The 21,695-nt window shown below is 37.2% G+C and overlaps 1 protein-coding gene across 1 annotated transcript in view; it reads left to right on the top strand.

Moving 5' to 3' along the window:
- Positions 1 to 21,695, top strand: part of CACNA2D3 (calcium voltage-gated channel auxiliary subunit alpha2delta 3) — a 372,509-nt gene that overhangs the window by 214,425 nt on the left and 136,389 nt on the right. The window contains exon 12 of the mRNA XM_056501471.1: positions 21,312 to 21,390. Within this exon, the coding sequence (XP_056357446.1) occupies positions 21,312 to 21,390 (79 nt within the window). The remainder of the gene's footprint in view (positions 1 to 21,311; positions 21,391 to 21,695) is intronic.

Raw genomic sequence — 21,695 nt, 5'->3', positions numbered from 1 at the left:
TTTGGGTTTGCACGGTGTGTTTGTGAAAAAAATTCCAGAGATTAAATGAAATATTTGTCTATATCTGTGCAAAGTCTCAGGACCCAGGTTTGTGAATTCTGATATAAAGACCTTGTCCCACTGTCCCTGAAGCAAGCAGCACTGTTGGTCAAGATTTGGAATAATTATTTGATGCAACACAAATAGTTGCTAACTAGAAAAGAAGTTTCTACTTTGCAGAAAGCTTCCCAACTTTCCTTGGCTTTTAATGATCTGTTTCCTGCAAAAAATTCTGTGGATATCTGTCTGTATATTTACCTAAGTTTGTTTGGGAGCCTGATACCACCACCTATAGATTTTTAGAGGAATTTCTCATTCAAGTTCCCGTGTCACACATTGTGACTGTAATCACAATGTAACCTTTTAAAATCAAATAAAAATTTGTCAGGAGAGTTTGTGGTGAGGAACTTTGTTCATGAAAACTTCACACCATTCCCTTTAAGTGTTCTGCTTCTTGACTTCACCCAAATATTGTTTTTTGTGAATTTTGTGGATTGGAAACAGTGTATATATGAAATCTGCTTCATGCTTAAAACACAGAGTATTTGAAAAAACAAAAGGCATTGAAGATCCTTAGAAATGAGATCATCTGAATTCTATTCCTGCCTTGTTTTCAGGGCAACACACTGCTTAGAGCCTTTGAGCTTTTGCATATCTTAGCCTTCTTTTAAATGAAGGGATGAATAAACACACCAAATTTGCACACTTTTTGCAATTCTGTCTATATAAGTTCATTTTCTTTAACTTTTTGGTTCCCCAGTTGAATGGGCAACATCTGGGGTGTCTGAATTGCTGCACGTGAAATGGTACAAGGCTGTGTCAGTGGAGCCAAAGCTTTGCATATGAGTTTTATTATGCTATGGAAATGCAGAAATAGTTGGCTGTAGAGTTTAGATTAGTGGCTCATTTGATTCTGAGATCTCTACAGCTACCAGAGACAAAAATCACCATAAAAAATAACAAAAATAAACCTGACACTTAATGGATAAACCTGAACAAAATGTCTTTGATTGGAGCATTTGGGAGAGCTGCCAGGCTGGACTTTGAGATGTTTATAATGGGTTATGTGTTGATTGAGGAGAGGAGCATGAAAGGTGCAGTTTTAGCACCCCCAACCTATGCCAAAGTATGCAAGAAGGTGGGGACTGCTGTTTGGAAAGGGGACAGATCAATTAAATCTTTTAGGACAGGATGCTTTAAAATGCATGTTTGTAAGTTAAGACATAACTTAAACATTTTATTCACGGGAGATTCTGAAGTTTTTACCCAGCTGGTGAGTTCTTGGTGGGGAATCAGCATTGAAAAAGACTCTGCCAGGTCTTCAGCAATTCATTTATTTTCAACCTTGTAGCTTTGGGATTGGTTAAGATTTAAAATTCTTCCCCCCCTGCTAATTAGAGACTGTAAGGAGATGTGGTGATGCAGCTTTCCTTTCAGTTTCAGATCAGACACAGTTTAAATTTGATTTATTCAAACACATTTTGAATCCTTTTAAAGAAATAAATAAATCCTGACAAAATGTCGTGGTTGAATTGTAATCTTAACTAGAAATATAGTTTTCACCTACTGATTCTCAAACTCCTAAACAAAATCAAAGGTTAAAAAGGCTTTATTATTTAAAGAAAGAGATAGACACTGGCAAATGAAAAACCAAGAGTAGATACATTTCCTCTAGCCCTTAGAGACAAACAATTCACCTGTTTCAGTAGTTTTATCAAACAATGAAACCTGGACTAAAATTCAGCTGTTACCCATTTTGTTTGTAAAGTGGCTCTGGAGTTGGTAAATTGAAGCAGATTGGTAAATTAATGTTTTGATCAATGGCTATTTTTATATGGAAATAATCTGTGGTTTGCTAGGTGGGAGAAGTGTTGCAGAATAGAAGTGGTGATTTTAATCCTGAAGAAAAAAAGTAACATTTGACATGAAATACTGGACATGAAATGTACATGTGAAAAATTTCTTACTTTGCTTTATACTATCAGCCTAATTTAAATCCTGGTTATCTGGCTTTGGGTTATCTTTTGGAAACTAAATTTTATCTCTAGAATTGTAATTTTGACTGAATTTTATTCCTAAAAAACCTTAGGAAATTTGTGAAGTTTTGTTTTGTGCCATCCAGGTCAGCACAGCAAGATAAATAATTCTACTGAGTACTCAAGGGCAGAAATATTATGAGTGCCAGCAGAGAGTTACCTCAGTGGAAAAAAAGGGCTTTAGCAAGGTGAGACAATGGAGCTTGTGCAAAAACAGATGAAGAAAATCTCTGTCCTGATAAATGTAAATCCCTGTACAGCAATTGCAGTTTTTTGTTGGCAAAATTAGAGCTAATAATTTTAGTAGAATGGACTGGATGGAAACAAAATTTTAAAGCAATGAGCAGGATGAGATTGAGCAGCCTGCTTTGAGATCCTGGAAATGAACATAAGATTGAAGAAAAGAGTAAAAAGTCAATTGAAATAAGGATTTCTTCTTAAGAGTTTGGAAGAATATGCCACATATTCATACAAACAGATGGTAAGCTCAGTTCTGCTTTATTAGACAGCTTAAAGACATTGAATTATAAAATTCAATGGAAAAAAATTACCAGATGAATTATTATTGATGAAAACAAATTTCAGTAAGAAAGTATCATGAATTCATGACTGCTTGCTTAAAATAGCTGTCAAAACAATAGAATGCACAATAATTGAATTTTTTATAGCAAATTCCCATATAGGTTCACTGGTCTGTACTGAGTGCCAGTACCTAGGCACAGGCCAGACTAAAATTCAAGCACTGAAGTACTTTTCTCTTCTGCTCTTCTCATTTGCATAAATCCTTTCAAGTGGAACCATATTTTTTAATTGTTCTGTGAAGAATGTTGGCATCTTAATTTAAAAATAATAGTTATTTTAAAAATCCATTAGTTATTATTTTGCTTTTATTTAGCACGTGTGGAAGTGGATCAATGTTAGCATAAAGTAAGCCAGAAATAGCACCAACTACTTAAAATATATTTCTCTCTCTCTTGTAGTGTCACACTGGTTAATGTTCATACCCACATGCTGCTCTGATAGTCACAAATGTTCCTGGTAGACATAAATTCTGTTTTTTTCATACCATTATTTGTTGCTGTGATGTTTAGTAATAATGTGTATTCATATAAAAATACAGCCCCAAATAGGAAAATTTTCTTTTCATTTACTGAGTCACTGTGAATAGACAGACCTGTGCAGACACTTTCTGTACATTACCAGCAGGAAAAAAAAAAACAGATTTTAGGCCTTTGAATCCAGATCCCTGCATTACTCTTTATTGTCTGGGTGTCAGTTTTCTGAGTGGTGGAAAATCCAACCAGTATCTCCTGAGGCAAAATGTCAATGAATTCACCTGTCCAATTATTGAGCCTTCTATAAATTTGTTATTACATTTTTATTATACAGGTAATAGTAAAATGCCTTGGGCATCCTTGCATAAAATAGCTAAACCAATATAAAGTTGCCAGCAGAACAGCAAACTCTTCCTGTCTGTGTGTGAGGGACTCACTTTGCTCAAAGTCTCCATAATAAGATGCTCTTCTATGATGTTTTTATGAAGGTCATTGGTTCTGAGCAATTTCAGGCAGATGGTGGAACGAGAGTTTCTAATGTAAAATGCTCCATTGCAAACCTCTTTTGAATTGAGGTCAGGCAGCTTCAACACTTTCACAAGTGGAGTAATCCTGTTGAGACTCTCAAATAGACATTGTTCAAATTATTGGGAATGAAAGATTAAACCTTCATTTTGAATTTAATATAGAAATTATATTCTGTATTGTCCTGCTGTGTTGAACTGAGTCAAGATACTTTGCTGTGTGGAATGTGTTGCCATAACCTGACTTTGAGAAAATGAGTGTTGGTAGAAAGGGTAAATCTGAAGCAAGTGGCTGCAGTTCCCTGGCTAGGTGCCCATGCAGAAAGCTTTCTGTGCCTGGGCTCAGCTGCTGGTGCCAGGGCAGCTCCTGTGTCAGTGATGGGTCTGACACACACAGGAGCAGAATGCACACTGCAGAGGGAGATCCTGTTCAGTACATGACTGCCTTCTTCCTTGAAGTGTGCTGGCATCATGTGAGTTTTCTCCTGATTCAACATCAGCCAGCAGACTGTCAGCCTTGTCCTAATCTCCCTCTGACAGTGGCCCAGATAATCAATAGCACTGGCTGGCTCAGAGTGGAGATGATTGACTGAGACTAATGGCTCCAAGTGCACAATCACAACAAATAAAGGAAAGTACTTTAGTGGTCCATGTGCAGCTCCCCTGCAGTGTTAACATTTTTGGGATGTTTTGAGACCTCTTGTATATCTTGTACACTGAATTTTGGTTTATGCTTGCATACTTAATCTATTTCTAGTGGTGCTTTCAGAAAAATGTTATTTGAGGAAATTTGCTGTGATGGGAAATGACAGAATTCTAGGAACATACCTCATCTTAGAAAATGTCTGATAGTGAACAGCTACACTGAAAGATCATGCTAAGAGTTAGGAGCAGGAACATTGCAGGAAAGGGCACTTGTTCATAAAAGCTCTTCAGTAGCTTTCCAGGAAAAAAAGGCTTTGGAAAGGGCATGCAGATTGGTGTGTGGCTTGTATCTGCAGTAAGTGTTACCTGGATATGGTGGGTGCTTCATGTCCACTCTGAACTGCATCATTAGGGCCCTTGGATTGATCTGAAAATGAAATCTGAAGTGTCAAAGTTGGCAGCTGTAAACTGAGGGATGACAGCATCTGTGTGCTGTCTCAAATGAGTGCACAGTTATTTGAAAGTTGTATTTATTCTTCTGTGAGATTCCTGTACCTGAGTGAGCTTTATACGTGTTCTGGTTCAGTAAAACACTGTCCCTCTATCTCATTTATTGGATTTCAGCATGGTGGAGCTTTAAAATACATCAAGTTTTATTTAACTGGATAATCTTCAAGCAAGCTTTTTTATTTTTACTTTGAATAAATAAATAAAAATTAGTTATCCAGAAAAATCTGAGAAAATAAATTCTGATTTCAGAGAGTGTAATGGTAACATAATTGTGTGCTTCACTTCAACAGTATGGCTGATGTCAGGGTAAATGTTACAAGGATTAAATAATAAAGGTGCTTTTCTGTGGCCTCATCTTTACTCCTCCTTTTTCCAGGGAACATTTGGGGGATGTACAAGTATATGTTATATCTTTGTAGCACAGAGAGTGCCACAGCCTAAGAATGGCAATATTAAGAAGTGTCCATGAATAGGAATTTGAATTAGTTGTTTTGGAATTTCACATGCAGGTATCCTTATCCTCATACCTTCCAAGGAGATTAAACTGATAAGATCAGAATTTGTACTCTGAATTAAGTTTCCATGTATGGGTTTATTCAAGAAGAGCTGTTGTTGTCAGTCCAGATATCTTTATTTCAGATCAGTGTTTAAATATAGCAGTCCTTAAATGCTGTGTGTAATGGTGGCAGGGAACAGCACAGACACCAAATGTTTTTCCTGTGGAGGGAAAGGCAGTGGCCAGCCCAAAGGAATTGTGGAGTGGCACACAAGAGCAGGAAGGGGATGATGGACAGATTGGCAAGCACTTTTAGTGGAGCTGCATTTCTTTTCTTGTTCTGGCATCAGCCAGGGTTCCTGGAGTTTCATTGCCCCCAGCTGGCCATTCCTTTTCCTCTGGCACCCACCTGCATTTCCCATCTCTCTGGGCCGGGGTGAAGGATCCATCCTGGGGGATCACCCTCCCTCTGTGCCAGCTGTCCCCACTGCAGGGCCCCTGGCACTGCTGGACCCTCAGGTTCAGCTGGGCAGAGATTTAATCCCATGTGTTCAGTGTTGTCTGCCCTAATTAACCTAATTCTACCTTTGATTGAATAAACCCCTTCTTTCCTTTGACTGTCTCATTAAAAGGCTGAATAAAATCTGTGTCTTCATTTGTTGCACACTAGTTTTCCCTTTCCCCAGGCACACTTTTTAGAGAAAGCTTGTGTGGCCACATGTTCTGTTCTCTCCTATCTGTTTTTGTGTTTGCTTGTTGCTCTCATTTTATATGAAGTCATGTACAGATATATATATGATGTCATATATATAACATAGAGAATAAGATACAATTTTAGGCTCATATCCTGACCTCCTATCTTTTCTATGATTGCATTTTGTTTGTATCTCAGTTGGGCACTGTGTCCCTGTGTTGCCTGACATTGCATTAACAATGTTTATTCTTTTCATCACACTAAGAGCTCTCAACATCTCCTTTTCAGAGCAGTTTGCAGTTTTCATATCTCTGCTCTTTGCAGTTCTCTGAAGTACAGTCTTCCTTCTGCAGTAAACTATTTTATTCTTTAATCCTGTCTTTGTCTTGTTTTCCAGCTTTCATTTTTTCTTCTGTCTTCTTGGCACTGAGGGCATTACTCTGTTCTTTTGTCTTTACATCCCTTGTCCAAGAGTCTCTTACTTTTTCTGCAGCATTAAGCAACTGCATTAAAAAGTTACAGAATGATTAGAGGGATTTTAGATATTTAAAATGGCTCCATGTGTTACAAATGTTCTAGAGTTTGGAATTGCTGATTTGATTTAAGATCTTGTGATGGGCATTGTGATGGAGGCAGTAAAATGTCAGAAAAGGGAGCTTTTTGAATAGATTCAGTTTTATTTTCCAGATAAGATTGCTCAAAGGAAAAATAAATAGAGTGATGTTTAATGTCAGGAAGATTTTTAAGAAATCAGTTGCTCAGTGTCAAGAATCTTCCTGCAAAATATATTATTTTTATCCTTTATATTTGGAGTTCCCCATTTTTTACCACTAGCTTAACTTTCCCATGTTTCCTAATGTCAAATGCAAGTGCAGTGTGAGTGTGCTGGTGCTCAGTATCCTCTTTGGTTCTCAGTTCTTGCCATGTTTCTCTGAAAGAAGGAGGAGGAAGCCCTTTGTTTAGGCTACATGTTTGAAGAGTGTTTATAGAGTATTCATCTGCTTTTTTCTTCTCCGTGGTACACATGGTGACATCACTGCATACTTTTGGATGGTTTGGACAATGCAAAACCAGCAGTGAAAATGGAGAGAGCAAACAGAGCATGTTTTTATAATTAACTACAGGACTTGGAGCATAGTTTGTGAGTTATGTTAGAGAAAAAAGCTGACTTGGTTCTGAGCTCAGAGGATGGACCTCTCCAGGCTTTCACATTTATTGTCCACAGTAGTTCAGGTCTTTGTTCTTTGTTCTCTCTAGTATCAGGTTTAAAGACCAAAGTATTTCTTTACAATCATCTCAACTTCTGTTGATATTTAGCAAACAAATATCAGAACAAGGATGAATTCAAATTGTCAGGTGAAACCCCTCAATGTTTTGTTAACATTCTAAAAGGGTTAACCACAGTACCTGGAGTCACCCACAGGTAAATCCTTAAATGAGTTGTTCAGGATGCAGTCAGAGAAGAATGATGAAGCAAACCTGGTTTTTTTTAAATTTAAGATGGCCATTATGTTCAAATGTCTGTAGCCTTACATAAAATGCATTTTACTGTTGGATAACATTCTCAGTTATAGTGCTTTTAGAATTACCCAGGATAGCTGATGGTAAGTAAAAAACCCCTGTTCTTGTGTACATGCAGCTTTCCTCCTTTATCACAGACCTTTCTAACTGGGGCCCTGCAGTACACACCAAGTCCAGCTAAAGATTATTTCATTTCTCTTTTACACAGGTAGAACTGAATAACCACTTCCTTTATCTTGCATTGATGTATGTGTTGCCATTTCTTTTAGCTACATTCAGCTTTTATTTCAGTAGTTTGCCATTTTTGACCCACAATGAATTTCTTTCAGAAATCTAGATCTATTTCTGGTGCTCCACTAAGTTCTTCCTCGTCTTTCATCAATTAATTAGAACTTTCCCTCCTAATTATATACTTATTTGACATAAATTTAATCCTGTTAACTTCAGACTGTTTCTGTTGCTCCCAAATACTATTTTGAATTCTCACAATGGTTGGAAGAGACCTTCAAGATCATTGAGTCCAACCCACACCCTAACACCTGAACTAAGCCATGGCACTGAGTACCACATCCAGTCTTTTTTTAAACACATCCAGGGATGGTGACTCCACCACCTCCCCAGGCAGACCATTCCAGTACTTCATCATTCTTTCCATGAAAAACTTTTTCCTAATATCCAACCTGTATTTCCCTTGGTGCAGCTTGTGGCTGTGTCCTCTCGTTCTGTCAGTCCTGCCTGGAGAAAGAGACCAACCCCACCTGCTATAACCACCTTTCAGGAAGTTGTAGAGAGTGATAAGGTCTCCTTTTCTCCAGGCTGAACACCCCCAGCTCTCTCAGTCATTCCTCACAGGGTTTGTGTTCCAGCCCCTCACCAGCCTCGTTGCCTCCTCTGGACGTGCTCAGTGTCTCAATGTCCTCCCTGAACTGAGGGGACAGAACTGGACACAGCACTCAAGGTGTGGCCTCACCAGTGCCAAATACAGGGGAAGAATGACCTCCCTGCTCCTGCTGGTCACACCATTCCTGACACAGGCCAGGGGCCATTTGCCTTCTAATTCTGTATTCCAAGAATACATAGAATGACTTCCAGCTTCATGACATTTGACAAATTTTAAAGATTCTCTTCTCTAAATCCTCAATCAAATTATTAAATTGTACTTGGTACTGGCCAGATCTTCCCCTGATCTTGCAAATTCTCTTTCTAACATAGCAATAATAAATCCACTTTGAGAGCACATCTGTGTGAGAAGTGCATTCACCTTATGTTCATTTCATTAGGCTTGGAGTCCTTAGAGGGAAACAGCATCACTGAGCACAGAATATGCTGTGCCTTGCTTTTGTCAGGCCCAGTTGGAAGCTCTCATGGATGGCATGCTGCCCATGAGTCCAGGATTGGTGAGGATGGCCATACTTCTCCTAAGAATATTTAGATATTTTAATCAGGATATCTTTCTCCTCCTCTTTTCAACTGTGTATTACAAAAGACACTTGTTATGAAAGGAAATAAGATTGGTTAAACATAATCACTCTTAGCTTTATGTTGGCTGTTTCTTTCCATATTACTGTGCTGTATATGATTGTCAATTAATTGTTTAATCACTTTTGCTAGTGTATTTTTGGGTTGTAAAATCTAGGAAGTGATTCTGCAATTTTTTTCCTTGGTTTTGAAAATATTTAAAAACAAGTTTCCCTTTTCTTGTCCTTGGCATTTCCTTTTGCTACTCACAATTCTTACAAATATTCACTAATATTTTAAAGATTATTTGATTAGTTTCTCCAACAATACGTGGGAACTTTTATCAGGCTTCATTGACTGGAACACATATTACTTATCTACCATTTTTTCCAAATATGACCTCAGCTCCTAATCCCACATTTAAAAATGCTTGTGTCATAGTAACTACTCAAATTAAACTGTCTGGTGAAGGCTGAAATAAATAAACCTTTGACTAATTGAGCTTTCTCTACACTTGGGTTCTGTACAATTCTTGTTAAGATTTTTTTGCATACACATTTTATTACAGCTTGGGCCTCACATGTACTTGCTGAACAAAGCAAATGTTTTTGACTGTAAAAATTTGAATTTAGATTATGGTCTAGATCCAAGGTGTCCTCTGGCCAAGTATTCCTGATTAGTAAAGGGAAACTTTGCATTGGCCCTGTTATTCCAAGGTATATGTTCAACTGGCACGGTGCTGCTCAGGTCAGGTGGGTTACAGTCATGGTTTATAGAACATTTATAAATGTTCTATGAATCACAGCATCCTAGAGTATTTCAGAATACAGTTAACTCTTACAGAACAGACTTCTTACATTATTCAGTGTTTTTAAGATGATACATGCTCTCCTCAGTTTCATGTGGAAGTGAGTTGGCAGCTTGTGTAGGTTAAGGTAAAAAAAAAAAGTAATAGTCTCTTTTTGATTCCACAAGTCTGTGTGAATTCTCTGTATAATTTTCCTTTCTGCTGCCTCAAAGATCATGGTTATTGTCACACTGCACATGTTTGGAGAGCAGGAGATGGAGCTAAACATTCTGTATTTTTCTCAAGTAGGGTTGTTTTGAAAAATCAGCTGTCCTTTCTGTCATGTGAATTATACTCTTAAATTTACCTGTTTTGCAGATGAAAATCAGAATTTTTCCAAACTGGAAGAAATAAATCATAAGGTCAAAAGACCATGCACTTACCTTTAGCTTGTAAATGATGCTGCAAATTTTGGTGACCTGGTTAAATTCAAGGGTTAAACAAAGTGCTGTACACTGTTTCTGTCTTTAGACATTTGTTCTGTATCCATGGACTTATTTTAATGTAAATAGTCACCTCGACAGCTGTGTCCCCTTAAGCACATTTTATTTAGCAGCTGGGTTATACACGTCACTTGGTAGCCATGGATTTTCAATTTTTCCCTGTGCCAAGGGGGCAGCTGGAATAATTTGAGTGCTCATTAATTTGGGAGAAATATGAGCTGCAAGTCAGACAACATGAGTCTTCTGTATGGTGTTGTACAAGGATAAGAGGATCAGGGTAGAAGCAATTTGCCCTGTCCCAAGGGGGTCTTGGTTTTTTAATAAGCTGGTTATGAAAATTCTATTTCTTTGCAGTTTAAAGAGTCTAATTAGAGCCTGTAATTTCTCTCATATAACTGGAGTGGATGAAGGTTAACATTAGGCCTCCAGAGTCTTTTCACATTCATTTACATACTTAAATCAGGTAATAGTTTGTAGCTAATTAGAATGGGGTATTAAATATTTAGTTTGACTTCGTTTAACTGTGAGAACACATGGATGCTGTAGGGCTACAAAAATTACAAAGAAGGAGTACATTTAATTTTTAATCAAAGATAAACTTAAAGGCACAGCAATTTTAATCCTGACTGGTATACTGTGACAGTCTGAGCAGCAATTGCCTTCAGTTGATTAAAATGTCAAGATAAAGGAATTTCATGTCTATTTTATGTTCTTGCTGTAGCACTTTGAAGGCTCAAACAATTCATGGGTGTATATACATAGTGTCTGAAGGATTAAATATTTTTCAGCATAGCAGACAGTTTTTGTGTAAAATCTCATTCATTTTTCTGTCCACCAACTCAGCATTCTCAGAAAGATTTTCTTAAAGGAGTTGTAGTGTTTCTACTCACAGGAAGTCCAACAATAAACACACATTCCTACCAGAGCTGCCAAACAGTGAGTCTGCTGTTCCATCAGAGCAGCATCTGCATTTACAGCCTCCTCTGCCTTGGCTGATTTTGTATTTCAATGAACAAGTTAAGTAATCCTAAAATTCTATGCACGAACTTTTTCCTGCTCTTGTAGGTCTTCAGTTTTACTCTCAGGCACATGGTGTGATTTTTGGGGCTGTCAGGACTTGGACTCTGAGAATCCTTGTGGATCCCTTCCAACTCACATTCTGTGATTCTGTTACATCTACAATTTGCAGAATTCTTTGCATTCTCTGACTAGACCTCATACAGCTTTCTGTGCTCCATTATGAAAATGTTGCAAGTTGGATTCTTAGAACCTGAACCTTTGGCCATTGAGCTCAGTATAAAACCTGTCATAAAATTCAGCTGTACAGAACCAAACATAGGCTTACAAAGTGGAGATCAGCACCACATTGACTTTTACCTAAAATAGTTGGTTCAAAGCACAGGCCAGGGGAATTTGCATCTCCTTGCAGTGAAGGAAAGCTTGCTCAATTCAAGCCTGCTTGAAAAAAGACAGATATCCTGAGCCATGAAATACAGAACCTCACTTCAAAACAATTCTGTAAAGCTTCTGCAAATGGATCCTATTTTATTAAACTGGACATTTTAGTAATGCCTCTTGGTCAGAACAGGAATGACTGTGGATTGAATTTCTCTGGCTTTATTTTAATGATTTTTTTGGTGTGAAATTGATTCTACAAAGCAATTTTGTTTATTAAATATAGAGCATCCAGCTATTTCTACACATCTGCATGATAGAAAATGACATTGCACAGATGTAGCTGTGATGCACCAGAGAGCCCAGCAGCAGCTTACACCTTTTATAATTATCCTTCCACAGTCTGATGTGCACCAAACAAAAATTACATTCTGTTAACTTTTAACCAGAGAATTTTTTGATGCCTTTTTACCACTCTGCAGGACCCATACTTATTTCCAGTGGGATTTCTGTGTGCTAATTCCCTTGGCTGTGAGTACCTGGGCACTGTTTGCTTGCATGTTAATGCCATTTTAGTTTAGACTGGATCCTCAGCTGCTCAGCTTCCCAAGCTTTCCCACAGTTTCAGTGAGGAGATTTCTTGTCCCATAACTGAGTGCAGTTCCCCTTTGTCTTGTCTCATGGGTCACTTATATCCTCAGAGGTTGGTCTGGACAGCAGGGAAATCCCTTTTTCATTTGTGAACAAAGCTGTAGGTCTAAAGCTGGAGTACCAAAAATGCTGAAACACTTCAAATTGTAAAGGGAAGAATCTTGATAAAGTGAAGAGGTGAAAAAATAATTGAGACAAAATAACAAAGAAATATACTGTATATTTGACAGAGAGGAAAAAAAAAAAAAAAAAAAAAAAAAAAAGAAAGAAAAAATGTGTCTGTAACCTCAAAACAGTCAAACCTTTCTGACTGTCAGCTTGTTCAGGCCCCAGATTCTTGGCTCACAATCTGCAGCTTTAATCTCAAGTTTCCTCTCCAGCGTTTTTTGGATGCTAGAAACTCCATTACAGATTGGTAGAAAATCAGTGATAAAACTTCTAAATATCACCTTATTTTCTTACACTGCTTTCCCAGTTGCCAATTTTTGTAAAATGGTTTATGACTGCAATAATCCCCTCAAAATCAGCTGTTATGGGAGATAATAGCCAGTTGTCAGAGCATTAACCACCCTTGACTTCACTTTGGGCCATTATGTAACAAAAGAATGAACTGGTGGTAGAGTTGCCAGGTGTATTAAATTATATGATGAATTATAGAGACTCTGTAGTGGGGATTAGTGTCCAAAAGAGACTAGTGGAGATTGCCAAATCCATTATCTGATAGGACTGCAGGCTGGACACAATCCCAAGGGTGAAAGGCCAGTGCTTTATCCATTATGTCATCCTCTAATCTGTGTCTGCACCATGCACAGTGAAGTACACTGAAAATGGGTTACCATTGTTCTGTGCTGCATCCTGGAGCTGTGCAGTAGTTAGTGGAGACGTTGGCAGTATTTGGTTACTTAGAATTTAGTCTGATTTTGATCTTTTCTCATGGATTCCTGCAAAAAAATTAGTTGCTATACAAGAAAGTTGAGTAGAGTAGTAGCAGAGATTGTGTGAGCCTGCTTTTTCCACAGGAGCTCCAGTTAGGTCCAAGAAGGTTGGTCATGTCATGGCTTCTGCTCTAATCCCTTCCCCTTCTCTCCAGCCAGACAAATTAATTTATTTAGGCTGCTATTTTGCATTTAAGGAAGAAAATATATGTTCCACATTTCAGAAAATCCTGCAGGATTTGGAAGAATGTTAATATTAGGCATGGTTGAGTTATGCATGAGTAGTTCATTTAGGCTTGACTTGTTAATGGTTTGTAATGATTGACCTGGAATCTTGCAAATCAAGAATGGAATCAGAATTTTCCTTTGCTTTTCAGATGATAGCATAGAGGTTGTTCCTAGCTCAAATAAACCTATTTCATTTTGCTTTGATATAATAACATTGTTATGATAGAAAACATTTTAAAGTTTAAAAAGCAAGTCAAAATGTTCCACTTCCTCCTATACCCCATGTAACTGACGTAATTGTGCCATGGTTGGATGTACCAGTTGAATGATATTAAAAGCAAAATGAGTAAGTTTTTAAAAAACTCAGGAAAATATTTTTAAATAGTTCTTTCGTAATAATTTGTAGTATGTACACAATATTTGAAGGTGCTATATAAAGATTTTATTCACATTCTCTATATATCTGAAATATTTATAACACAACCCATTGGGCTCAAAGTAATTTGTTATAGTCATATGCTGAAAACAGAAGTTACATTGAAGGTAACAAGTTGGTTTGGGGTAATCTCAGGTTTTTGGGGTTTTTTGAGAAGTGTTCTTTGGGATGCAATTTCCTAGACATGGTCTTAACAAAGAAGTTTAATATTCTCAAAATCTGTGAAAATTGTGTTTGCTGAATTGCCTTGTTAAACTGCTAAGAAGAACTTAGTCCATTCAAGCTGCCCATTGTTGTACCACACTTAGTACATTACTGGTTGTCTATTTAACATCATTAACATGTGCTGCACACTAAGCAGGAAAGAGCTAGAAAGAATTGGAGGCTTATTAGACCTATTTTGTGAAAGTTTTTTGGTTTGCTTTTAAATACCATCTCTTAAGTGGTTATTTAATACCATTTAATCTATTTATTGTGTCACATCTTTACGTACTATTTATTGTTGAGCTGTGCTGTTTGTGCCACCTATGAAGGAGCTGATCTTGTTCAGTGCTTCAGTGTGGCCAATAATTGAGGATGTGTAAAATGGCTAAAACTTGTGTCCCCTGTAAAATTCCTTTCTTGCTTATTTTTCACAGCTATGTCAATCATCAAACTCTTTTAGGGAAACAGTAATCCCTATGCTAATAACCTTGAGCTGGACACTTTCTCATCACCTCCTCTGTCCTTACACAGTGTAAACCAGCATAATCCCATTTCTCCCTGCTAGAAATATTTCTTACATATTGGGTGAATTTTCACAGTGGGAAATTATTCTTTGCAAATCCTCAGTTGCATTATAATTTTCTGTAAATCAGCAAAGTATGTCAGCACATTTTCAGGGCTAGAAGACATATCCTCACTTGATGTGTCATGTGAAACATGTGGCTTGTTTGAGTTTTCCAAAGTTTTCCCAGCAGCCCTAGAGCTAGAGAGCAGATGCAGAAATGCTCCTCAGGGTGAGTGTGACACAGTGCTGCTGTCCCTGGGCCCAAGGGACAAACTGCAGCATCCATTTCCTTCTCTCCTGCACCACTTTTCTGAGGTAGGTCTAAGCTAAGAGCTGTGGATGTTTGGGGAAGCAGGGCTCAGCTTCCTGATGAGTGTTTTTCTTGCAGTTTTGCTTAAAACATCTTGTTATCCAGTGACATAGATATTTCAATTATTTGGGGTGTCCTTTTATCAGTTTTTAGGATACAACTTACATAGTTTCAATATCACTATAATACAAAACATTATTAAAAATTGTCTGGGTACAGTGTGCAATTGCAGGAAGGAAAAAGCATGAGGAAATGTATAAATGTAAACGTTCCCAAAAGAGGTATTTTGAATACTACAGGAGGAAAATTAACAATGAAGAACCTTTTACTGAGTAACTTAACATTTCAGGATTCAATTTCATGAGGTAATGTCTTCAGTTTCATGGCTTCCTTGCTCTGAGTGCACTGCAAGTTGAGGCTTTCAGCACCTCACAGGGCAAAGGTCTCTAACAGGACAGAAGATATTGAGGCACTGCTCTCTTACATTGCATCACAGGGCTTTGCATCCTCAGTAGAATTTTGTGTGCTCATTTAGATCTTTGTCTTCATGGAATTTCCTGTTAACTTATCAATGCAAGTACATCCTCAAGTTGTTTGGTTTTGGGTTTGTTTTACTACTTCATAATAGAAAATTAACTGAAGTTTAAAAAAAACTATGAAAACATTTAGAGATAAATTGAAGGTTCAAGAGTGACTTTGTATTTCTATTCCTCTTTTCACATCCCTGTTTGCTGCTCTCTATGTTATGCCCTTTGCAACAACCAGATGCTCTGAAAACACTTGGAATTTGTGTTTATTTTTGGATTGAATTGTGTGTATATCAATTAAAGTTAGTACCTATAATAAATCTCACGTTAGTACATTTCACAAGTTCAACATTTTTTCCTTTTCAGATTTGGAAAGGTTTCTTGGGCAAAGATCTGGGGCCTGTCCAGATTTTTTACTGTGGATCTCACTGATTATGATGGGTGAATGCAGTATGATTCTCAAAATCCTTTATGGCTGCATCCAGACTGTTCCTCACAGGAAAATGTGGGGTTCTGCCATTTGCTTAACACAGGGACCAACAGAAGCATCAATTCCCCCTTTTCCCACTGGTGTTTTCTGAGGTGAGGTGTACAAAAGGATTCTGGAGAGGGGGACTAAGAGGATGAAATTATGTGAAGAAGAGTGATATTGAAGGCTAATCTGGAAGTGGTGACAAGCACAGTGTGATGCTGGCTGGGAAGCATGAGGAGCCTATGAAAAGCTGTCTTTTGTAACAGTTAAATCAATTGTTTTTGGTGAGGCTGCTTAGGAGTTCAGACAATCACTTAGTCTCCCATTGATCCATTGTTCCCAGTCAGTCCTTTTGCAGAGAATAGCTGAGGTGTTCCTGGACCACCATAGATTAGAACTATGGGAACTTGAATTTTGTCCCTATATCCCACTTAAATTCCACAGCTCTTGCTACAGGATTATTTTTATTTCTTGCTGAGCCACAAAGGAAAGACTATTTTGCTGAAGGTGTCCATGAAATAGTTTGCAGCTGCTAACAGAGTCTGCACTGTCAGCTTCAAGCAGAAGTCCCATTTCCCCTCCCACACGGTATTTTAAGTTTCTGGAAATGCTGTTTTACCAGCTGTTTGGCACAAAGACATGAATTCACAGTTTCATTGTGTAGAATCTTGCAGATTGACTTGTCTTGCTTAACAGAGATGGGAGAAGGTCCCTATTCTCTTCCTTACACTGCCAGTTTAATGAAGTTTCAGAGGTGAGGACAGTTCAGGGAGTGCAGATTAGCCCACACATAAAGGATGAAACCCTTAAGTGGCTATTTCAGATGGAGTGGTTAGCACTGAAATAGCTATTTAGTCATTTAAGTCATCATTCTTAGCTTTCCTCACTAGTGCTTGAGTGTATGCATCTCTGAGCTTTTATATAAACCTTCTGTCCAGAGTTTAAAGGTTCAAACTTCAGAATATTCCCTGGCTGTAAAAGCAAGAAACTTACTAACAATACTCTCTTTTTCTTCAGAATTTGAGGGGCTGCAACAAAGAGTAGAGGGCAGCCCCTTATGTAGTCCAAACCATGATCTGTGCCTCAGTAAGGCAACAAGAATTAAAAACCAGAGACTGGAAAACCAGGGACAAAACAGGATAAAAATGCCATTAATGTATGCAGTTATATATCTGCTTTTGGTTTAGGTGTTTCACTCTGTGTAAGATTTGTATTCAGTTTTGTCTGAACTACTGAGCTTGGAGGTTTGATGCCTTAAATTGGTTAATTCTGCTGTGTAGGTGGGAGTGGTTGCCAACACAGCCTGTGACAAGTGCTGTGTGTTGTGCTCCTCACTGGTTTGCTATGGACCACTGGTGCTGACCAGAGCCACAGTCCTGCACACAGAAGCTAACCAGCATGAAATGCACTGTGGAAATTAGCTGGTTGCATAATATGAATTTGATTCCACAGTTTGGAACCATTTGAGTCTCTTTCCAGGAAGTGACCCTTCCAGGTCAGGAATGAGACATAATAAGAAGGTAACATATGGGAGGTTTCCACAGCTGCTGTTTTAAATATAATTAAAATACATCAATCTCAAGTGGTATTCTTTGCCATTCAACGCTTGCTTCATAAAAATATGAAGTGAGAAAGTCACAAGCCCTATTAAAGTTTCCAGTTCCATTGTCCTTTCAGTTTCTTTCAGCTCTCACTCCATATTCTGTGAACACTGGCTTAAAAATAGCAGTCTATGGCACCTACTGTGCAGAAACAGCAAGTATAACTGGTTAAAGGTTAAAGTTTTTGCTCTTGGAGTAAGCTTTGCTTTGTGTTCAGTGAGTCTGACATCTACAATTTTCGGTTTTGTAGATAGAATATAGAAATTCAAGACTAGTGCATCTGTCTGAAAGTATTTTCTTTCTCCAAACCTAATAGTTCATAAGCCTTAATAGAGTTGATATCATACTTTGCAGGTCAGACACAGAAAATATTTTGATTCAGGTGTCTCTTTGAAATGTCTTGTAAAGCTTTCAAATTTATCCAGAGCTGAAGGGCTCTCTATAATGATTTTTGCCAGAGAGGTACTTACACCTTCTGAGGCCAATTCCTTCTCTGATGGAAGTGTCTCTTGATTCAGACACAGCACTTGGATATTCAAAGGTGTTTTACTCATTTGGCTTACACTCAGCCACAGCAGATGTAGAGTGTGTAAATGTTGTTACTGGATTTTCTGGGATGTGCCCATAACAACTTTGAGTTTACTCAGTCTCCCTTGTCTGAAACATTCTCTCCATATAGACTCAAAGGAATTTTTAGTGTCCTAACATTATGCTGTACCATAAGATACCATAAGTGTGTTCTGCATAGTGCACATACCTATTAAAGCTGATAGTTTCTATTTTCTTATTTTCTTCAAACAACAATATTAAACAGATATGCTTTCCTCATCTATTAATAATTACAGAGATTTCAATCATATGCCTCAGTACTATTCCTACTTATCAGCACACTACACAATATTAGTGCTATATGTGGGTTGTTTGAGTAAAATAAATATTTCATGCAATCATTGTGCAGGGCAGGACTGATTTGACACACTTTGCATTCAGTTACCTCACATATAGAGGAAGAAAACTTGTGGTGGCTATTAACAGCTTTTCCTACCAACATGCATCTTGCCTGGGATCTGAGAATATGGATGGATATTAAATCTGGTCCCTAATGTCTAATCAGTGTGCAATGACAATTTCTGTGGTTATTACCATGCTGTGTGTCCTGTTTTGCACCATACATAGCCCCTTCACTACACAGGTCTCATCCCTGGGCAGCAGTTTAAGTAGTTTGAACTTGCCAAATTAATGTAGTATTTCTGTAATACTGACTTAGTTATATTTTTATGTATCTGCAGTAAACAAATCTGTGGCCACAGTAACTTTTTCCTGTTTATTTGTATTATACATCCAGAATTATCACATAGATTACCCATCTAGAAGATTAAAATTAGTGCAAAAGGTGTGTAGAACCAAGCTTGTTTTGAAAAATGGGATTTAGAATGTAGAATTATTCATGCAAGTTTCAATTCTAATAATTTATTACCTAAGCCACTGCTGTGGTCTCTGAAAGCAGAAAATACTGTGCCAAGTCTTTGTTTTATGAGGATGGGCTGCCCAGGGAGGTGGAGTCTCCATCCCTGGAGGTGTTTAACAAAACCTGGATGAGGCACTAGTGCCCCCCAAGTGGGGTTGGGTCATAGTTGGATTCAATCATCTCAAAGGTCTTTTCCAACCCTGTTAATCCTGTGATTCTGTGGTACTTCTGCACTGTGTGGTTAATGCTTTTCACTGCAAGCTCACAGTTAATTAAGTTTATGCTGATGGGTTCAATGACCTGATCAAATGAAACTTTTAGAAGTAGAGAAATAATCAGAATTGTTTTCCATCAGAACTGATATTGAGGATTTTTCTCACTATTCTCAATTAACTATTAAACAATATTTGCAATACCTATTAATGTGTCTTTAAGGTCAATGTAGAACAAAAAATTTAAAGTATTAGTAGCTTTAATTTTAACTAAAATACCTTTCTGAAATCCTGTCATGGCTATTTTCCTACAATACTACCATGAATAATAGTCATTCTATTAACTCATGGGCAATATAGAAAGGGTTTTTTTAAATTATAGTGTAACCTATATTTCACTGCATAAAAGACTTTTTACTTCATGCCTACTGTGGTAAACATCACTTGTTTAACATGTACCATGGAAAGTGTGTAAAGTACACAATACCTTGGGACAGGGAAGGAAACAGCACTTCATAAATTTGGATCCCTCACCTTCTAGCTCTCTTTTATAAATTCCTTTATTTTTTCAAGTAATTGCAATTAGCAGTATTTTTATCATGCTTAAAATATTTACTAGCAAAACTGCTAGATACTAAGTAAACCAGATATAAAAAATATACTCAGGAAAAAGTCATTAAAATCCTTGCAACAGTATCCCAGAGACAGCCCATTCCTCATGATGATGCTCCATGTTCCCAGTTTGTTGAAATTTTATTCTTTGTAGGTTATTTTGCTTACTTATCATGCTTACTGCTCATCTGTTTAGATAAGGCTGGTCTCCTTTTATAAGGAACACAGTCTAGTTTGATTCTTTCTAGATTAAAGCAGATCATTAAATATAAATCTCTCAGAGTATTCAGTCTCATCATAGGCTATTTTCAAGCATCATTTGCAGGAAGATAAAAAGTGACAGTGATTTATTCTGTATTTTGAGAGCATAAATCTCACTGCACTTTCGTGTGCCTTTGCAGAACAAAGAATTTCTTTATTAATGCTTTCATAGTAATCAACAAAGTATAAAAGCACCATTCTTTTGTTTAATGTTGTGTTCTTTAGAGTCTTAGCATTAGATTATGCAGACTGTTGGACTGAAACTTGCAACACTACACCGTCAGTGTGTAGACTTTTTATACCATATAAATCACAATTCAGTTCTCTGCATATTTTATGTTTGAGAGACTGGGAAAAGTTTTGTGATTGGAATCTGGTCTCTAGGCATGATGATAACACAAAGCTCTATGTATGCCTAGGAACAGGATGTGGCCATTAAGGAAATGGATAAAAGGGCAGTGAGAAAATAGGGTGTCACAACTGACAGTAAAGGAGACTTTCAGAGCATTTTAAAACTATTTCTGTGGGAAAAAATAAAACCTATGGGAACTTAGTATAAATTTGGTTTATTTTACAAGTATTATCAGTTGAAATGATGAAAAATGCTAATGGAAAAATTATAAGTTTGGGGTTTTTTTATTTGAAAATGAATTAAATTATATTAAAGTGCTACCTCTGATTACCTGTCCCTGTGTTGACAATGATATCTGTCATATGATATTGTGTCAAAACCAAGGGGAATGTGCTTGCTTGGTCTTGCAGATTCTTTATCTACAGAAGTATTTGCTATTTAAGTGCCTCTTCCCCTACATGGTAACAATTTTCTTAATTCATAGGTGCAGAACAGATTTGTCTGAAACATACCATTTTGTACTCCAATGGTTTTAGTTTATTCTTAATTACACATTAAGCATAACTGTAGTTAAAGGTCAGATATTAAAGATATTCAAAAATCTCAGCCATTCTATTTCACAGAACAAAAGCCACATTTTGTCAGGAAGACATTACTGGCAGAAACATATTTTTTTTAACCTACTGTACTGCTTAACCAGTAATACTTTCTTAGAAAGGGTTTGTCCTGTGAATTACAAATCTGCATCTGAAGTTCCATTGGATATGTTTTAAATGCAGTATTAATTTATTTATTTTTTGCATTTTACTTTCAGGTCCGTATTTTTACCTATCTGATTGGAAGAGAAGCTGCATTTGCTGATAACCTGAAGTGGATGGCCTGTGCTAACAAAGGTGGATTCTTCTGTGAAATCTATTTTCAAAACCCCTGAGCTGAGCCTTTCTGCAGATATGGTGTTGCTGGCAACTAATCACAGAGGATGAGTTGTTTTTCCCAGAAAATTAAAATACTTAATTATCATGTAATATACAATTTAAAGAGCAAAAAAAAACCCAATCTGAAATTTTCTTCCTTAAAATGTGTATGAAGCTTTTAAACTATGTGGTCTTAAATTCTTGTTCAGAGAACAAACTAATTTCAAAGCATTTGTTCTATCTGTTATTACTCAGAGTGAGTTTGGTTTCTAAGAACATTAGGT

Source organism: Oenanthe melanoleuca, chromosome 12 (genome assembly GCF_029582105.1).
Source record: "Oenanthe melanoleuca isolate GR-GAL-2019-014 chromosome 12, OMel1.0, whole genome shotgun sequence".
Lineage (NCBI taxonomy): Eukaryota > Metazoa > Chordata > Aves > Passeriformes > Muscicapidae > Oenanthe > Oenanthe melanoleuca.
Note: the sequence above shows the minus strand (reverse complement) of the source record. Positions and strands in the feature narration are given on the sequence as shown.